This window comes from Pygoscelis adeliae, unplaced genomic scaffold, assembly GCF_000699105.1.
Source record: "Pygoscelis adeliae isolate BGI_AS28 unplaced genomic scaffold, ASM69910v1 Scaffold34, whole genome shotgun sequence".
NCBI classification, from domain to species: domain Eukaryota; kingdom Metazoa; phylum Chordata; class Aves; order Sphenisciformes; family Spheniscidae; genus Pygoscelis; species Pygoscelis adeliae.
This window is the reverse complement of record NW_008824658.1, coordinates 5,102,154-5,119,063: the sequence shown is the minus strand read 5'-3', so window position 1 is coordinate 5,119,063 and position 16,910 is coordinate 5,102,154. Positions and strand designations below refer to the sequence as shown.

General features: G+C 42.9%; 1 protein-coding gene across 1 annotated transcript in view; it reads left to right on the top strand.

Annotated features, from left to right (window-relative positions):
- Positions 1-16,604, top strand: part of PCBD2 (pterin-4 alpha-carbinolamine dehydratase/dimerization cofactor of hepatocyte nuclear factor 1 alpha (TCF1) 2) — a 20,988-nt gene extending 4,384 nt beyond the window's left edge. Inside the window, exons 3-4 of the mRNA XM_009322772.1 lie at positions 14,994-15,074; positions 16,474-16,604. Coding sequence (XP_009321047.1) covers positions 14,994-15,074; positions 16,474-16,569 — 177 coding nt within the window. The 3' untranslated portion in view covers positions 16,570-16,604. The remainder of the gene's footprint in view (positions 1-14,993; positions 15,075-16,473) is intronic.
- The last annotated feature ends 306 nt before the right edge of the window (positions 16,605-16,910 follow it).

The following is a 16,910-nucleotide window of genomic DNA, read 5'->3' as shown; positions in this document are numbered from 1 at the left end:
TGACTGTGTAGCATCAAGAAAGGCACACTCTTGTCCATTCGTGTCTTTGTGCAACTGAAACAAAATGTTTCTCTTCCAGCTGTGGAGCAAGCCCTCTGCTTCCAGTCTGCCCAAGCAAAATTTGGAATTGGGATAGAAGGTTAAATTACGCCTCCAGACCATGCCGGTAACTTCTCCCAGTTACTGTTCTGCAAACCCAGAAAAGAAGGTGCAGAAACGTTGGGACTATTGCTAAAAGCTGGTCATCGAGGGAGGGAAGGGTTGCTAAGGACCTCGATGTCCTGGCCTGTATCTTGGGAATTTCCTGGGATTTTCTCGGCTTTTTCCTGGGATTTTCTCGGCATTTCAGGTCAGTAGACCTCGGGAGGGGTGATCCTGCAAAAGGGGATGGACGTGGCTTAAAAATCTGAATTTCCCCCGGGTTCACCTCGAGCCCGGCCCCAGCCAGGCAGGCGGCGGGCGGCTGCGAAGGGCTGCGGGTGCAGGGTGCTGAGCGCTCGGTTTGGGTCCTTTACCCGGCTGCTCATTTTCGCCAAATTTGCAGGAACGTCTTAACTTTGAGGCTTCCACGTCTCTTGTCAAAGTCGGTTGGATTTGACCAGAGGGTTTAAGGGGCAACTGCCTGTGTGATTGCATTTCCTTAGGTAATCACGCAAAGGCAGAAAATGCCGTTAGGAAATTACAAAGGTGGGCATGTTTGCTGATGGTCAGGTTCAGCATTTACAGCTGCTTTCTTTTATAGGGTAAGTTTTTAATTAAGGTTGTTTTTTTAAAAAAAAAAAAAAAATTCATGTAGGAAGTCTCCATAAGACCTCTAACGTCATTTTATAAAATGACAGGAAATCAAATGCTCTAAGAGTTTTAAAAGCTATTTTAAATGTGTTTTGTGTTTTGGGGCTACAGGACACAGGCAGAAGATGAGCCTGAGCAGAGGGGACAGTAAGGAAAGGCTTTGGAGGACAGTGTGTAGCGAGAGTAGAAGCACATGTGTTTCGTTGCAATTGTGGTCTCTGGGTTTTTGAGAACTTATTTAAAGATGTGCAGAAAATCTAGAATGGTTAAATAAATTCCTATTCTCACTTTGCATTTCCTTTCCAAATTTTCTAGCTCTCTTGCTTGAAATCCAGGAAAAAAAAAAATCAGACAGAGCATGTTACGGTAGATGCCTTTTTTTTTTTTCCCCCCCTCGTTGAAATGCCAATTATTTTCCTTTAGCTGTAGGGAGACATACTCAGATTCGCCTCTTTAAATTGATCATCCTTGTTGTAATACCACAATTACACATCCGAACGAATTTGGTAGGATATGCAATGACTACTCTTCATCTGTTCTGATGCTGGTACTTGGTGCCAGTCCCTGTAATGTAATCTGTCTCGAGACTTCCTTTTTCTACTCCCGGCACGTTTCTTTGTCTTCTGCGTTGATCAGAGATTGGAAATTTTGTTTTTATATATGTAGGCAGTCTATTTCGTTGCCGCTTTATGTACTTAATCTTTTGGCTGTTTGGCTGAAATACGTCCACGCCTTTTACGTATTGAAAACATAATATCCTTTAACCTGCAATTGCAGAGTTAAAATGAATTTTATGTTAAATATTCGGTTGTGGACCACATCTCCAGCTTTTTATATGCCACAGCGGTCTTGTGGGTTTTTTTTCTTCTCCATTGTCTGATAGTGAGGTCATTTTCAGTCCTCTGAGAAGTTTTATTCCCAGCCAGATGCGGGCCATATATTAAAAGTAGCACCTGTGGCTAATATCACAGCAGCTTACCATAAATTTACATGGTAACTAGGATTATATCTGTCAAGACTGTTAAAAAATGTCTAGATTTAATTTGATTTCCAGTATTGAAGGAGCTCTCCAACATTCTGCTTCATAACTATATTTTAAAAGTTAAAATCACTCCATTGTTAAGTTTTATAGCACTCCCAGTGCCCATTAAGTTGATTTGTTAAATGGGGGTCAGAATAAAGCAAGTTGGCTACAGGAGGATCGGAAACCAACCCATTTGTGACAAATTTAGTCCTCGCGTGTGAATCTTCTCAGAGCCCGGGGACTGATTGGATTCAGGTGCAGCTTATGTCAGTTGTGTTTAACCTCAAAGCCTGAGCAGCCTCAGCCCCTGACTGTCACTTGTGCTAATCAAAAGACGAGACCTCTTTTCGTTTGGGGGGGAATCGCTATTGTTAAAGTAGTACCGGTCTGCTTGCTCCCTCTGCTAGAGTTTTGCTTTAGATTGCTTGTCGAATGAAAAGAAATTATCTTTTTAATCCGCCTAGGTAGGTGCTGGTTTTCATATAGTCTCTCCTAAACTGCTTCGTTTTCCATTATCCTTTGAGTCCTCTCCCATATGCTATGATTTGTGCACCTGCAAAGTTATGAAAGTATTTCTTTTGGTAGTTATGTTGTTCACTAGCTTCCTCGCGTTTATGAATACAATAACCGATTTACAATAAATCAGAATTATTTATGAGTGGATTTACAGAGTTGAGAAAACCTTTGTATCTGAAAATAATTAATTTCTGGCGTATCTGCCTGTTGACATTTCTCTTTATTAGGAACTGATAGTGAAGTTTTCGGGACTGGCAGAGGTTAACCTGCAGGCTGAAACGGAGTGAATGAACTGGCTCAAGTGTCTCGGAGCAGAGCACAGTAAAAATATATGATTCCTGGATGGTCACACCTTCCTTGAGTTTATTCTTGTGATTGACTGAGTAAATAACACTCTCGCCTCTAAGTCGGCGGATCAAGGTGCAGCTGCGGGACCTGGACGCGTTCCACCTGCCTGCACCGCTGCCTGGCACTGCCCGTGGAAGGCAGGGAGCTCGGCGTCGGGGTGAAACGAAGGGAGAAGTTGTGGGGCGATGGCTTGTTTGAAAGCTTAGGAGTCTCCTTCCCTGGCCTTGGAGGAGATGACACTGGTGCCCTGCCCAGCGTGTCCTGTTTCCAGTGATGCTTCCAGTTACCTGGCAGCCAGCGGTGGGGAAATTGTGCAAAGCTAGGAAGTCCGTAGTGGTGGAAATATGTAATTGGGTTGTGTCTAGGCAGAAATTAAATCCTTGGTGCTGGGAGTTGGGAAATAACGGGATTTATTTTCTCCTTATGGCCAGTGTGGCTGGCGGGGTACAAAACCATATGTAAAGTCAGCCAGTGCTCCAGAATATTTTCAGACCAATGTTTTGCACTTGGCAACATTTCTCTGTTTTAAATAGAGTTGCCTTAGTGCATCAGCAGCCTCTTGTGTCTTTTAAAGTCCTTTACAATTTAGCCTTTCCTTATATGTCTGGGAACCGTCGTTTTGTCTTTCAGTCTCTTCATAACAACTTCACTGTTGTAACGCACGTGAGAAATTCATGCCTGATAAAAGTCAGGCAGGTGATGAGCAGCGATCGCTCCTCTTCCTACTGCGGGGTATCTTCTCTCCTCTTCGGCCAGGGTCTGTGTACAGATCCCACCGCCCTCGCGTCCCATCTGCTTGTGGCAAGTTACAGTACCGGTATCGTCGTGGCGGTACCACCAGTATCAGGCTGCCAGGATTATTTAAAATGTCATAACGTTAATCATATTTAAATACAATTAGTCATGTTTAAATTGAAGACTCGGAGTGGGCGTGCGTCCTTCATCTCTAGCAGAGGTGAAATGCAAGATGTCCCATCCCAGGTGTCGTAGAAGTTGCATCAGTTTAATTTTTCTTGTGACTTAACTGTAATTAGGGATGCTCATTTTCTTGATGAGCTAAGTCATATTTCTCCTTAGAATAAACCAGTATTTTGTTGCTTATAATTATTGGAGGTGGTTGCGTTTCTAATTGCTGAGTTTGCCCCACCGAGTAGACCTGTTGTATCTCCATTTAAGCAGGCCACTGCTGAAATCTGCCCAGCTGACCTTTGGGCTGCTCTCCAGTTGGCTCTAATACAAATGCCTTCCTTAAAAGATGGATTTACTATCACTCAAGTAAAAATTATGACAGCATTTGCCTTATGCTTGTTGCATGCATCGATCTGAAAGTGCAAAAGAAATTATTTGTCAAAATGCCTTTTGGATTTCACAAGCTGTCTTGTAGATTTAGAGTAGAAGAAATGTTTCTCCTTTTTTTTTTTCAGCTGTACAAACTGATTGTTCACTGCGTTTGAATTAAACAGAACAAACGTTCGATCAGCCATGCGGGCAGGGCTGCCGTACGTTCGTACCGAAAGAGAGCAAATGTGAGCAGGTCAACTTGATTTTAACTACGGTGCGGGCTCTTTCCTGGTTAAACCACCTTTGGAAAATGAATGGAGAATTCAATGGTTTTGAATTCAGTTGGACGCCTTTGTTTGGGAAGCAAATAAGACTGATGTTGCCTTTTCTGACGAAGATGGTCACTCAGAATAATTTTTTTTACCTTTTCAGTTAAGGAAATCTGGTGTCTTGCAACTCTTTACGCATTAAAATTTATTTTTATGGGGGTGCTGGAAAGACGCTGATTAAATGCATAACGGCACATCTCCCTGTCTTGGTTGTTTAACCTTTTGCATCCCCTTGCTTTTGGAATAACGCCCGACTACGTTTTCAAACCATTAATTGCCTTTTACGCTCGCAGCTCTCACTTTCTCGTACTCCCATGAAGGAGAGAGACACTTTGGGATATTATCCTCTGCAATTGTAATTAAAAATGGACTCTGGCTGGCAGAATAAACTAAAATAAAGCTACAGCGCCCCTGTTTAAAAATTAACCATTACTCGCCAAAAGCACATCAAACCCACTTAGCGGACATCCGTTAATCCCGCGGTGAGCCGTTTCAGGCTTTAGTGCACACTGTTTTACACGTTAAGGGTTTTGAAGTCGCGGGCCAGCGCTGACCTTTCGCATCTGCTCCTCTCGCAGTAGGAATCTCCGCTCGCCGCTCCCCGTCAGGGCGGATTAACGTGACGAAGTGCAGCGCTTCTGCTGGCTGCAATTTCGGGTTTTGATCAGAATTATTTCTTTCACAAACAATCACGTTTGGCTAAAACGTTACATCTGCTCTGAAAAGCCACTGGCAGGCCCGCAGTTTATCGGGGTGAGGCGAGAGTAATTTTTTTATTCCTCTTTTATAAAGCTGCAAACCCACTTCACATAGGTTTTTTTGGGGGGGGAGAGCTTCCCTTCTTCCTCTTCCCCTTGCCCTTTTCTTCCTTTAATTTTGTTGGGCTGAGATGAAAAGTTGCTTTGGACAAACACAAAGCTGGCTGTGGTGTCTTGGAGGGGTTTGGTGGGAACGTGCTGATGAGCGGGGAGCCCAGTGCTGAGTCAGCACCGCACCATTGGGTTTATTTAGTGCTAAGGGGGCTTTGTAGGAAAACGTTTTTTATTCCTAGGATCAGAGGGGAAAGTCCTGATTTCATGATCTAGTGTGGTTTTCCTCATGCTGTGATGAGAATAACAGTAGGCAGTTAAATATATGTCTGTGTATGACCGAGGTGTCCCTGGTTGGGAGGATCTTTATTCCGTGATGCGGTGGGTGGGTGCTTGTAGCAAGCAAAAATACTGTTAGCTGTAGCAGCCCAGGACGTTGTGTTTATGCATGCGTCTTGTAACGCCTAATCGAATAAAAAACCAGAGGTGTACAAAGGGTTTCCCTTTGTGGTGTGCTCGTATGAATTTCTAAAAGAAATTTGACGTTCGCTGGGGGACTCAAAATTAGTATTTGTCTCCCCTTGTGAGCCCAGCTCTCTGTTCCCAGGCGTACCGGTGTACAAATGGTGCGGGCTGCCCGGGGGAATCCTTGCGTCTTAGTGAAAAACCAACCAACAAAAAAACCGTGGAACCTCTCAAAACCCTGCACATCGGATGTACTCTGCCACTTCCAGAGTGCTTGGAGCACACGAAGGGGTCTGAAGACAGTTGAAAATGCTAAGTATACGTTGTCTATCTAAATTGTGGCAGTTAAGTGAGCCTGGTTCTTAATAATGTAACTTAAGGCAGCTGCCTTTGTCCATTTCTCCATGACCTGCCCCAGCCATTCTTCCACATACCGGAGACAGGAGATGAAGCACGGGTCTCGCTGACCTACAGATCACATAGGAAACAGTGGGCATGGCAAAGCAGGCAAGGTACCCAACTGCTCCGAGGTTGAAGGATGCCCCGAAGAGAACCATGTCACCTGGGAAGATGCTCGCTCTCTCCTGCTCTTTCTTCAAAGGATCTGTTGCTTCTAGACTTGAAATGTCTGTCTTGAAAATAATATTTGAATTTTATAGTGCAATATAAATTAAAAGCCTGCCAGTGCTGGCCCAGGTAAGTCTCCTGCTGAGTTCACTGCCCCCACGGATCATCTCCTCTCTTCCACTATAAGAGGTGTCCAAACAGGAAGACCCATTCTGACAACACGGCAGGATGCTTTCAGCAGCTCGGTTGAGTGAAATGATTCCCTGACTGGATCTGCAGGACATGTTCCTCAGTTTGCTTTATCTCATAGCATTAGGTCTTTTTAGATTCTGGCTTGGCCAAGAGGGTGATCGGAGATCTCTCCAAATTCCTGACACCTCCATCGTGATTTCTCTGTCGCATGTTTGAATTGTTGACCTTGTCTTTAAAAAACCAAACCAAAACAAAAAAGCTGACAGTGTAGCGGGTAGGAGGACAGTGGAAGATGAAATGGTCATGAGACCAGCCGATTCTTCTCTTAATCCATCATAAAGCAATGCCTTTCTTATCACTCTTTGATGTTTTCTTAGGATCATAAATGGCAGAGATTTAGAGGATTATCAGAGGCAGGATATGATTGCCCTTGGATACTCAGCAGAGAAGATTTTTGGATATTAAACTGGTAGAATGTGTAATCTTGGCCAAAAGACCAAGGAAAACTTTGCCTGAGCGCTCCCTATGTTATCAACAGCATGTATGGCATGTGAACTTCATTTTCATGTCTACAGAATGAAATCATTCCTTTGCATGAGTAAAAAGAAACATGGGGGGGAATCGGTAGTATTTTGTTCTGCTGTGGCCAGGTCTGTTCCATCCAAAACGTGGTACGATGGGATACTGAACTTCTCTGTTCTTCTACACCGTACCCGAGCGTACGTGCTAGGGTTTGAGGGTCAGAGGGTTTGAGCACCTTTTTGAAGTGGAGCATTTAGGTAAATTAATTCTCATTTGGTCTGTTTTACAATGGCTTCATGTCGTGGGCCGGCACCGTGCGATCGAGGATGGTTTCTTGCCCGAGCGGCAGGATCCTTGTGCAGCACGAAGCCCACCGGTGAGCAGAGTGCCTTAGCAGAGGGTTCAGGTGCCTGAATTCAAAAGGTTGGAACTGGGGACCAACTGCACCTTGTTACTAGTTTATTTTTATAGTGGTTTGTGTGATGGCTTTATTACAGTACAGCCAGGGGTTTGATTTGCTGGGCCAAACATTTGCTTTAACAAGTAAAATTATCATCGTTCTTTCAGTTGCGCAGCCAAGAGAGTTTATTATTTTAAGTGACTGATTGCTTTAGCAGGTGCTCGGTTAATGGGGGCTTCGCTGTATTATTTAATGTTTTTAGGTAGGGTGCAAAAAGTTCATTTAAAAAAGTCATGTTTCTTGAAATAGCCATTTTATTTGGTGTAAACCTCCTAAGTGCAACCTTTATATTCCATTTTTGAGCACAAAGCACACAAAAATGTCTTGGGAGGTGGAGAGCCACATTTAGCTGACTACGTGGCTGGAGGATCTCTTCCATGTTCTAGTTCAGTCCTGAAACCTGGGATTATTTTCCTTCTTTTTCTCTAAGATCTAAATTAGAGATCTACATTTTTGAATAAATAAAATAATATTTATGAGGTTATGTTTACCTAGAGGGCTAAGGAACTGGAACTGGGGGGGGGGAGGAGGGGAAAGCATTTCTTTTGAATATTTCTATATGAAGTGATATGTCACAAATACCATGGGACCTTGTTCCAGGTTTGGTTGAGATTTAGGATGTCTACTTATTTTGCAGTAGTCTTTATAGGCAACTATAATTATTTTTATTTACCTATAAGCAAATGAACGTATTTTGTAATAAGGTTGTATTGAGCCAGTAGAGTCTAGGCTTGAAACTTTTATCAGTCACAGAAAGAAGTTTTTATGCTGCTTTAAGGCATCTCTATGTTCTCTCGCTTCCACTCCATCAAGTTTATAAATCTTTTTGGTGGAAGAGGTGATTAATTTTGGCGTGAAGTCTGTTCATTGAATCACCGAGCATATTATCTGCTTTCTGTTCATGAAATCCAGGTGCAATCGCTTACAGTAATAAAAATGAGAATAGGAAAAATGATCTGAGGCTGCTGGAAAAGTCAAGATGTGACGAGGAAGAAGGTGTAACGGATGTAACATTTTGTGCCATATTATCACCGATAAGAGAAAAATAGGTCTAAATTCAGGAGCTGTAAAAATCCTGATACAAACAGGCTTAGAAAAGATAAAGTTGAGGTTTGTCGTGCAGATTGCACGCGAGGGTATTTCACACACTTGGCGAGCACAAGGGGAAGAGGAAAGCAAAGCAAGGAGAAGGCTTTAAGAGCAGGTCAGTGCTCTCTACCTTCCTCTTAGTCCCTTTTCTTGCAATGATCCCCGTATCCCTTGGCCTTAGCAGAAAATTTGTATTTGTTTTTTGCACCAGTTGAGTCTCAGATGGGGCAAATTACGCTTGCACCTGCTTTATGACAAAGTGATGTCATAGCTTAGGTCACTGTTGAGCTTGGAAGACGAAGCCTTTGACTCAGAGCTCTTTTGGAGAGCTGCGTCTCGAGCGTCATCAGGACAGTGTCGCGTCTAGACGCACCTGGTCTAGATTGTGCCGAGCGAGTGTAAACTTCCGAGCGGCTTGGGCTTTTCCTGGGACGGCATGCCTGAAATTGCCTTCTGTCATCTCCTGCGGCTCTTGACATTGTACCGGTACCTGGGTGAGAAACGTCCCCATTGAGGAAAGGCCATGCCTCCGAGCTCCGCTTCTCTTTGCCTCCATTTATTCTTCGTGTTCTTCAAATTGGTAAATCATATGACAATAAACAGAAATACCCTCAATGAAGAGAGAAGGGGAAACTGTTGTTTATCTGGTCAGGTGGTTTAGATTAGCAGTGATGCTGGTCTGTATTATGTTACTTTAAATCATAGTGTCCCAACAGGACATAAATTATGAAGATTGTTACAGTATGTTTCATCCAATGTAAGATCAACAAATTGGAATAATTTTTTTTTATAGGAAAGTCAGTGCTTTGGCAAGGTTATTGTTGAAGAATTTAATTTAACTTGAGCTTTGCTAGCATTATTTCTTAATATATAAAAACTATTTGCATAATGTATGAAGTATAAACATTTTTAGAATCAAAGGCAAGAATGCCTTTTCCAAGATTACATAGAGTGGCAAACTACTTAGAATAGATCAGTGTTTGTGCTTTTGCTGTCAAAAATGTTTGATATAGAGCTGGCGAGCTAGTTTCTTCACCGACATAATTGTAAACAAGTGTTGGGAGACAGAAACAGCGTTCTTTGTAGAACATGGTGTAAAGGTTTTCACATACGCCGCTGCGGATCTAACATGGAGAGCAGTGTTTACAGCTGTAATACGAATATAAATAGGTAACTTTTTTTAGAGAGCAAAGCAGCATTTCACTTTTGAATAAATGATGTGTGCAGATAAGTATGGGGGATGCAAGCAGTCAGCTCTGGATTTTAAAAGGATATGGTAAACGCAGAAAAGCATAGACAATTAAGTTGGAAATGGTAGTTGTGGGGTTTTTTTAGCTTCACATTTCATTATGAAGACAGAAATGGCATCTCAGTACATGCCAGTATGTCTGTAGTATTCCTCTTCCATCCTTCCCCTTTATTAGTGTCTTTCCGAGTTAGGAGTACTGCTTTCCCCAATCCTGAGCGATGCTTGGGGAATGGGAAGAAGGTTGGCTGCACTCACGGTGTTTTGCTGCTCAAGCTATTAAAGAGGAGAAACAAAATTTATCTACCTGTGATTTGTTAGGAGTTGTTCACCTTCAGGATGGCGTAGTGCCATCTCAGGGGTGGGATGGAGGGAGTAGGGAAATGCAGGCACAGCGCCTGAGCCGGCTTGTCCATCGCTTGCACTCTCACCGGAGCGATGGGGACGTGAATAATCTGAGTTTGGCTCTGTTTTGGGGTATGATTTAGTTGCGTTCCGAAGGACTGCCCCGCTGTTCTTGGAAAGGTATTAAAAAGGGGAAGAGCAATGGGAAGGTGTTCCCCTGGCTTATGTCGTGGATGAATCCAGACAGGGCCAAAAGAAAAAAAGAAAAGGAAAATATCTAATGCCACATGGATCCGGTGTCCCTGGGGATGGTTCAGGGAGGATGATGATGCCAACGGGGAAGAATCCCAAAATGGGCACGTGGTTTTGAGAATGAATACCTGTCCGCCTCTGCTGCCGTCCCCTTCCTAAATACTGGTTGGATTCCCCTTTTTTTGTGTTTTAACCATGTTGTCACTTTGAGATGAAGAGTGTGGCCTCGTGAGATGATTTTTGCGTATTTGTAAGGTAAAAGTCTGTCTTAATGGAGTAAATAGGATTAAAATAAACCAAACCCTGGATTTTTCTTGAGAGCACAACAGAAAATGTCATGAGATCAAGTCAAACCCTTGTGACTAGCTAAACATAACTTAAAATAGCTCGACATTAAAGAGCTTTTTCCTTTTATCTGCTGGCCTGTAGCTCACTGTTAGGTGGTAACGTCAGCTGGATATGTGAAAGCTTCTGCAGTTTGGAAGTGAACCTTAATGATTTGAGTTTATTGTTGTTATAAGTGTTAAATTGCTAAGGAGAACACGTGCTATATACTGTGCACAAGGGTATTTTTTACTTGGGTGAATGGAAAGCAAATGTGTGAAAGCAAATCTCTCGCCTTGTATGACAGTGTCACTATAACTTGTTTTATTTATTCATTTCCCACTCATAAATGATACAGATGCAGCCCGGGTGGGTGGGGAAGGGAAGACAGGTAGCCCTTGCACTGCAGAAGGTCAAGGTTAATGCTACCTCCAGCGTTATAATGACAGATGGGAGGCAGAAACCTTAACGTACTTGCGATTAGCATATGGTTTCCTTGGCTGAGTGTCCGAAGGATTTAAGAAACCCGGGTACGCGCTTCATAGTGTACACATTTTAAAACAAATAAATAAAAAGTGTGTATGGTTATATCGTTGAGCCTTTCAGCTGTTTTTCTTGAATATCTCCACTTTTGAGTCAAGTACTGTCAGGTGCTTTGTTCTGGAGATGCACCGGGGTAATCCGTCACTGGGGACTCGCGGGTGGGTGATGTATTAGCACAACATACCGACCTGTGTTCCTTTGATGTATAACTCATCAAGATAATGTTGGCAAGCATTGTACAAAAGCAGCATGTTTAAAAAGTATTAAGATGAATTGATTCCTTGCTTAAGAAGTGTGAAAGGAAGAATAATGGCAGATTAGCTCTGGGATGCCGCGGTTCTCCCGGAGCCGTGCAGCGTTGTGCGGTGCAGAGGGGCGGATGGAATTTCATCTTTCCTCCCACTTCTGACAGCAAAGTGTCTGGCCCTGGTTTTCCCATTCTCAGGCAACAAAAGTCGCATTAAGTCTTATTTTGTAATAGCGTGTTTTGTCACTTTCAAAAGCAGTTTGGCCAGCCCCGAAACATTATGTGATAATTGAATTTTTTTAAGGTTTTGTTTTTTTGTTTTTTTGTTTTTTACTTTATTAGGTTAACTTATTCTCTAAGAGTAGCCCTGATTTTTGTCTGATGGAGACATGATGTGGCTGGTAGTATTTAAAAACCAATTTAGAAGTGGTGTTACGACTGAAACACCATTAGTTTTTAGTTCCTTCCTTCACGATCTTAAAAGACGTGAAGGGAAGAGACGTGCTGGCACACCCAAGGCATCTTCTTGTCTGTGCAGAATTGCTTCGCTCATTACTTGTTCTAGTACCGTTCACGGTTCATTACAGGGATTTTGCAGTCTGCCATGACTCGGGCAACGTGATGAATTTATTTAGAATAACCTGTATGCCTGGATGTTATTTTAGCGCAAATGTCCTAAAAGGATTAGGTTGGCAATGTCTGCCTAATACGCCTGTTACTGAAATATCAGAATACTTTGTAATATTTAGTACATCAAAGTCTCTTTTAATACTTTGTAATGGCTTCTAGAAAACGCTCAAGTCCTTTCTTTCTCCTCTCTCTTTATTTTTCAAGGAAAAATCTGAAAAAGTTCTCATTAGGGGCCGAGGGGCTGCAGAACTGTTATTAATAGAGCGAAAGTCAAGATTGTGTTGGGTCTTACCGTCACGAGTAAAGTACTTGCCGCACTTTCATCAAGAAATGTGTGATGGTCTGATAAACTCTGCCCACCAATGCAGTCTTGACAATGATCTTGCACTGCAGACTGCTTAATAATTTTCATTATTTTTAATTAAAGTTGAAGAAGTGCAGACTCCTGCTCAAATTAAGGTTGGTTGTGTTGCCGGAATGTGGTAATTACTTTAATTGATCACAAGATAGTTTCCTTGATCACCAATTAGACCAAATTACCGATCAAGTTTCAAGACGTGAAGAAATGTCCAAACTGATTTTCTGTAATAGTGTTTTCATATCTAATCAAACCTAAATATCTTTTCCTTCCAGAGTCAATTGTATTTTCCCAAAGAAAGGTTACGGCTCTACAAATATAAAGGTGATTCATGAACAATAGCGTTCCAATTAATTTAATTAGCAAAGGAAGTATTTAGGATCGTAATGGAGATTGTGCTGGTGAAATTGCTCGGTAGAACTGTAGCTCATTTTCTTAGCGGGAGATACTTTTTGCGTATAATTAAAATAAACTAAAATGGAAGAAGTAAGTTGCTTTGGGTTAACGTGCAATGAGGGAGAACGTCTCTGAGCAGAGCGGGGCATGCAGAAAGGCGGGCACGTCTGGCGGGCGGGCGTGCTTCGTCCTTCGCTGTAACACCAGATCGCCCTGGCTGGGACAGTCGTGGTCAACTGGAGCAACGAGCAGCAGGACCCGTCCTGGGGAGGGTCCTCTGCGCCAGAATTAACTCCTTTTCGTGAGTCGGACAGCCCCAAGTTGAGCACTCTTCGGGAAGATGAACGGTGTTAAGACCAGTGACTGTTTTATCCAGCTGGAGACTTTTTACTCTCTCTAGGGGAAGAGGCAGTGGGTTGGCGTGGTGGTCCGCTGATCGGAGAGGATTTGGTGGCCCACCGATCGGGAGGATTTGGCGTCCCAAAGCGTGAAGGAAGGTCTGCAGAGCAGATTAATTTAGTAGACTCGTTTGCTTGCGTAGCTCGCTCTGCCTGCCTTCCGCTGGAGCGATGGTTATTGTCACACAATCAATGAACTGTGCTTGTGTAGTGTAACCTGCGTCTATACATAGGTGGGTGAGTTCCTGGGATGGACAGACAGACGCTGGTAGAGCATACATGAACCTGGTAGGGTTTTCATAAATTTAATGTATTTTTTCCCTTGCTGCTTCTTTGCACAAAGGCAATCTAGTTGCAAATGCAATTGCTGTTTTAAACTTTTGGGGACATTTCTGTGTATAGATTGCTGTGTTGGAAATAGCATTCCGACTAAGCCCGTGGACACTCTAAAAACATTTAAATCTAATATCTTTCAGAACTATTAATGCAGAAGTGTTCCAAATCATTGCTAACATCTAATGCACAATTTGCAGCTTTCTGCTTCAAAGCGTGCTGCTGAAACATTTGCAAATTTTTAAAAGTAATTGTTCACTCGAAGTAAAACTAAACCAAGCGAGAGCTTCAAGGGAAGTTAGATTTTCCCGAATTTTGGAATGCTCTTGGGTCAAAGAAAAAAGCTTTTTAATTGCTGACAGTTTGGTGATTTCCAAATGACAAACCTCATTGGAATGATTTTCTCTGATTATAACGTTTGCATTCATTTGACTGGCAAAGCGACTAACAAAGTCATACTTCATCCAGGCACTGATTCTTTTTTTGCTTAAAGGTTTTTGTAATTTGTGAGAGGAAAAAAGACTGAAACTATTATCAACCATTATATGTTATTCATTGACCACATGTTTGTTTGAAATGGCCATCGCTTGGTGGAATGCAGGCTATATACATTCTCTTCCATAAATTAGCACTAAAAAAACTACCTAAATCAGGTAGGGTTTTGTTGAGCTTGTTGTATTATAATATGAACCAGACTATAACGTGGATGTTACTTTTGCTTTGCATGTTAATTCAGGTCCTGAACTCCGATGGATGGAGCTCGGTATGAACAAAGCCCGCTGACTTAGAGGCGTTCTGCTCATGCACTGAGGCCCTTCAGGCCCCGCTGTGTAATTGTGTTCTTGATTTACATGGACATTCTAATTTTCTTTATAACATAGTGATTTGCTGCTAAGTATTTTGGCAAGAGCCTGCTATTATTTTCTTCTTGAGGCTGTGATAAAACCTGCGTCCTGGGGGAGCGTGCAGGGGAGAATATAGGGGCAGAGGATTGGGAAACCTATTTTAACTCATTTTAAGGGAAAATATTTTCTCATAAAGCAGGGGGGCAAACCCACCTGCCGCCTTTCTCCCCCCAGTAGAATAAATAGCAAAACAGTTACATGAAAGGATGTGTTTCTGGAATTGGTATCTGTCTAGTACAGGAATACTGTGGCACGATGCTTGATTAGAAATGGCACGTTTCTAAGATGCAGTAAGGGATGAGGGGTTTGGGATGGGTGTTTAAAATCGCTGTTGGATGCCAAAGGTAAAATCATTGCTCTCGTGCAATGGTTTTGAATCCTGCAGTAGGTAACGTTGAGCAGAGTGATTTACCGGGGTCTGAAGGGGATGATTTCAGCAGTCTCAGGAAAGGCATCGGTGGCATGAGAAGGTGAAATGCTCCTTTAACACACACAGACCCGAGGTGCAGCAATCTGGAGCATCTCTAGGAGTTTTTGAGATTTTTTGGAGTGAATCTTGCAGATCCGCTGCCAGTCCTGGCAGGTGGAGGAGTGTTTTCCTCTTTGCTCTTTCTCTCCTTAGGCTTTTGGATTTATGACGCGTGTTGCTCTACAAGCAGAGAAGATGAATCACCACCCGGAATGGTTTAACGTCTACAGCAAGGTAACGTGTTCACCAGCCCTAGTTACAGGCATGGCACGTTAAGGACACCAAACCACTGGCCCATTCTCTCTGCCCTTTTTTGTAGCTTATATACAAGATAAGGGAATGGGAGGATGTTGTGTCTTTTTAAAGAGATTTGAGATTTGTAAAGAGATGCTGAGATATTTGTAGTGGTGAGGAATCAGGAATCAACCTCTTTGTGGTTGCTACCAACCCCATGGTTTGGACCTGTCGCTTCACCTCTCTGGCTGAGACGTAAAAATAAAATAGAAGCCTTTAAATTCTTATTTAGCCAACCTGAATAAACAACTGTTTTGAAACTACTCACCAACTCTCATTCCTTTCTGTGCAACCAGTCGGGAGGCCAGCGGTGTAGGGTAGCAGACCGTCGATGTGTAGGTACCTAAATGGGAGCCTGGCAGTCTCAATTTAGGTTTGATTTTATTTAAAAATTGTAGGCTCCTATGTCTCAACATAGCAGCTTATAAAATTGGTTTATAATATTACCTAACTGATGGTGGTCTCGTATTTACAAGGGTTACAAGGTATACTGCAACCCTCGAATGAAAGGTGCTGTGTGAAGGGGGAAATTATTGCTCTCCCTTTATTTTTATTTTCTAATACTTCTCATTGCATTGTATCGAGTTGTTTGTGAGGAACATCCCCACCTCTCCCCCCTAACAGAGGCATCCCAGCACAGGCTCCTCCTCGTCAGCCCTGTAGGTCACCCTGTTTAAGGGAACATTAAATGATCACCGGACAAAGTCCTGATCACCTGCTCTTCATGATTTTCTTGGCTTTCCAGAATATTCGGAATTTATCTTTTTTTTTCTCTTCCTCTTCTCTCTTCCCAAAATCTCAGTCAAAGGAGAGACAAAATAATGCCCAACTTGTCATCTGGCTTAGTCTAAACAAACCCATGCAGGCAGCTGCGTCATAGCAAAATGCACCAGTCCGTTTGTTTTTCTTTTTGAAATTAATCTGCAACAAGCTCAACAATTTTTTCACCTTCAGGGTGCTGGTTTTTAACAAAACACATGAGCCCCTGACTCCGCTGTTGGCAGCTTGGTCACTGGCCCAGGCTCTTCCTGAAACCGATGCGTGGAATTTAAATGTAAAGAATGAGTTACTTAATCAGACACCTCTTCTTGGATGAAACCCAAGAATGCAACGCCTGTTTTATTCTGCGAAGGGGCTCGCTTCGGTTAGGCTTAAGCCTCCTCACCTACAATGTCTTCTGGTTTACGTGAGGAGCGAGCGTCCAGCTCGCTGCTTGCCAGGAGCATCGTGTAAAACCAGTTCACGACAGAGACACGCGGCTTTCCCGATGAATTGCTACTAAGCCTACGTGGCAGAGATCAAAATGGCTTTGTAACCCCTTTCTTCTCCTTTTTGACAGGTTCAGATAACACTGATTTCCCACGACTGCGGTGGACTGACCAAGAGAGATGTGAAGCTGGCTCAGTTTATTGACAAAGCTGCTGTCTCGGTGTAACAAAGATGTAAAACGTTTTAATGCAGTGTGCAGCAGCATTTTGTTTTTAAATGGTATCCCTCATTCTTTGTATCCCTGATTTCACGAAACCCCTGAGAACAAGGTATTTTGTAGAAAGAGTGGCTTAGCTTGCTTTGCCTTTTAGTCTGAGACCCCTCTGGATGCCTGTGCTTGTCCTTTGCCATTGCTGGCTCCGCCTGAGGATGTAGCAGATAAACCAGCGAACAAACAAGTTTTGAACAATCCTTTTCTAGAAACTTAAAACAGGCTGGAATGAAAGCGGGAGCCCACCCTCAAGTGTCGGTGTTCCCCACGCCCACGGGAGCCGAGGCTGGGGGCAG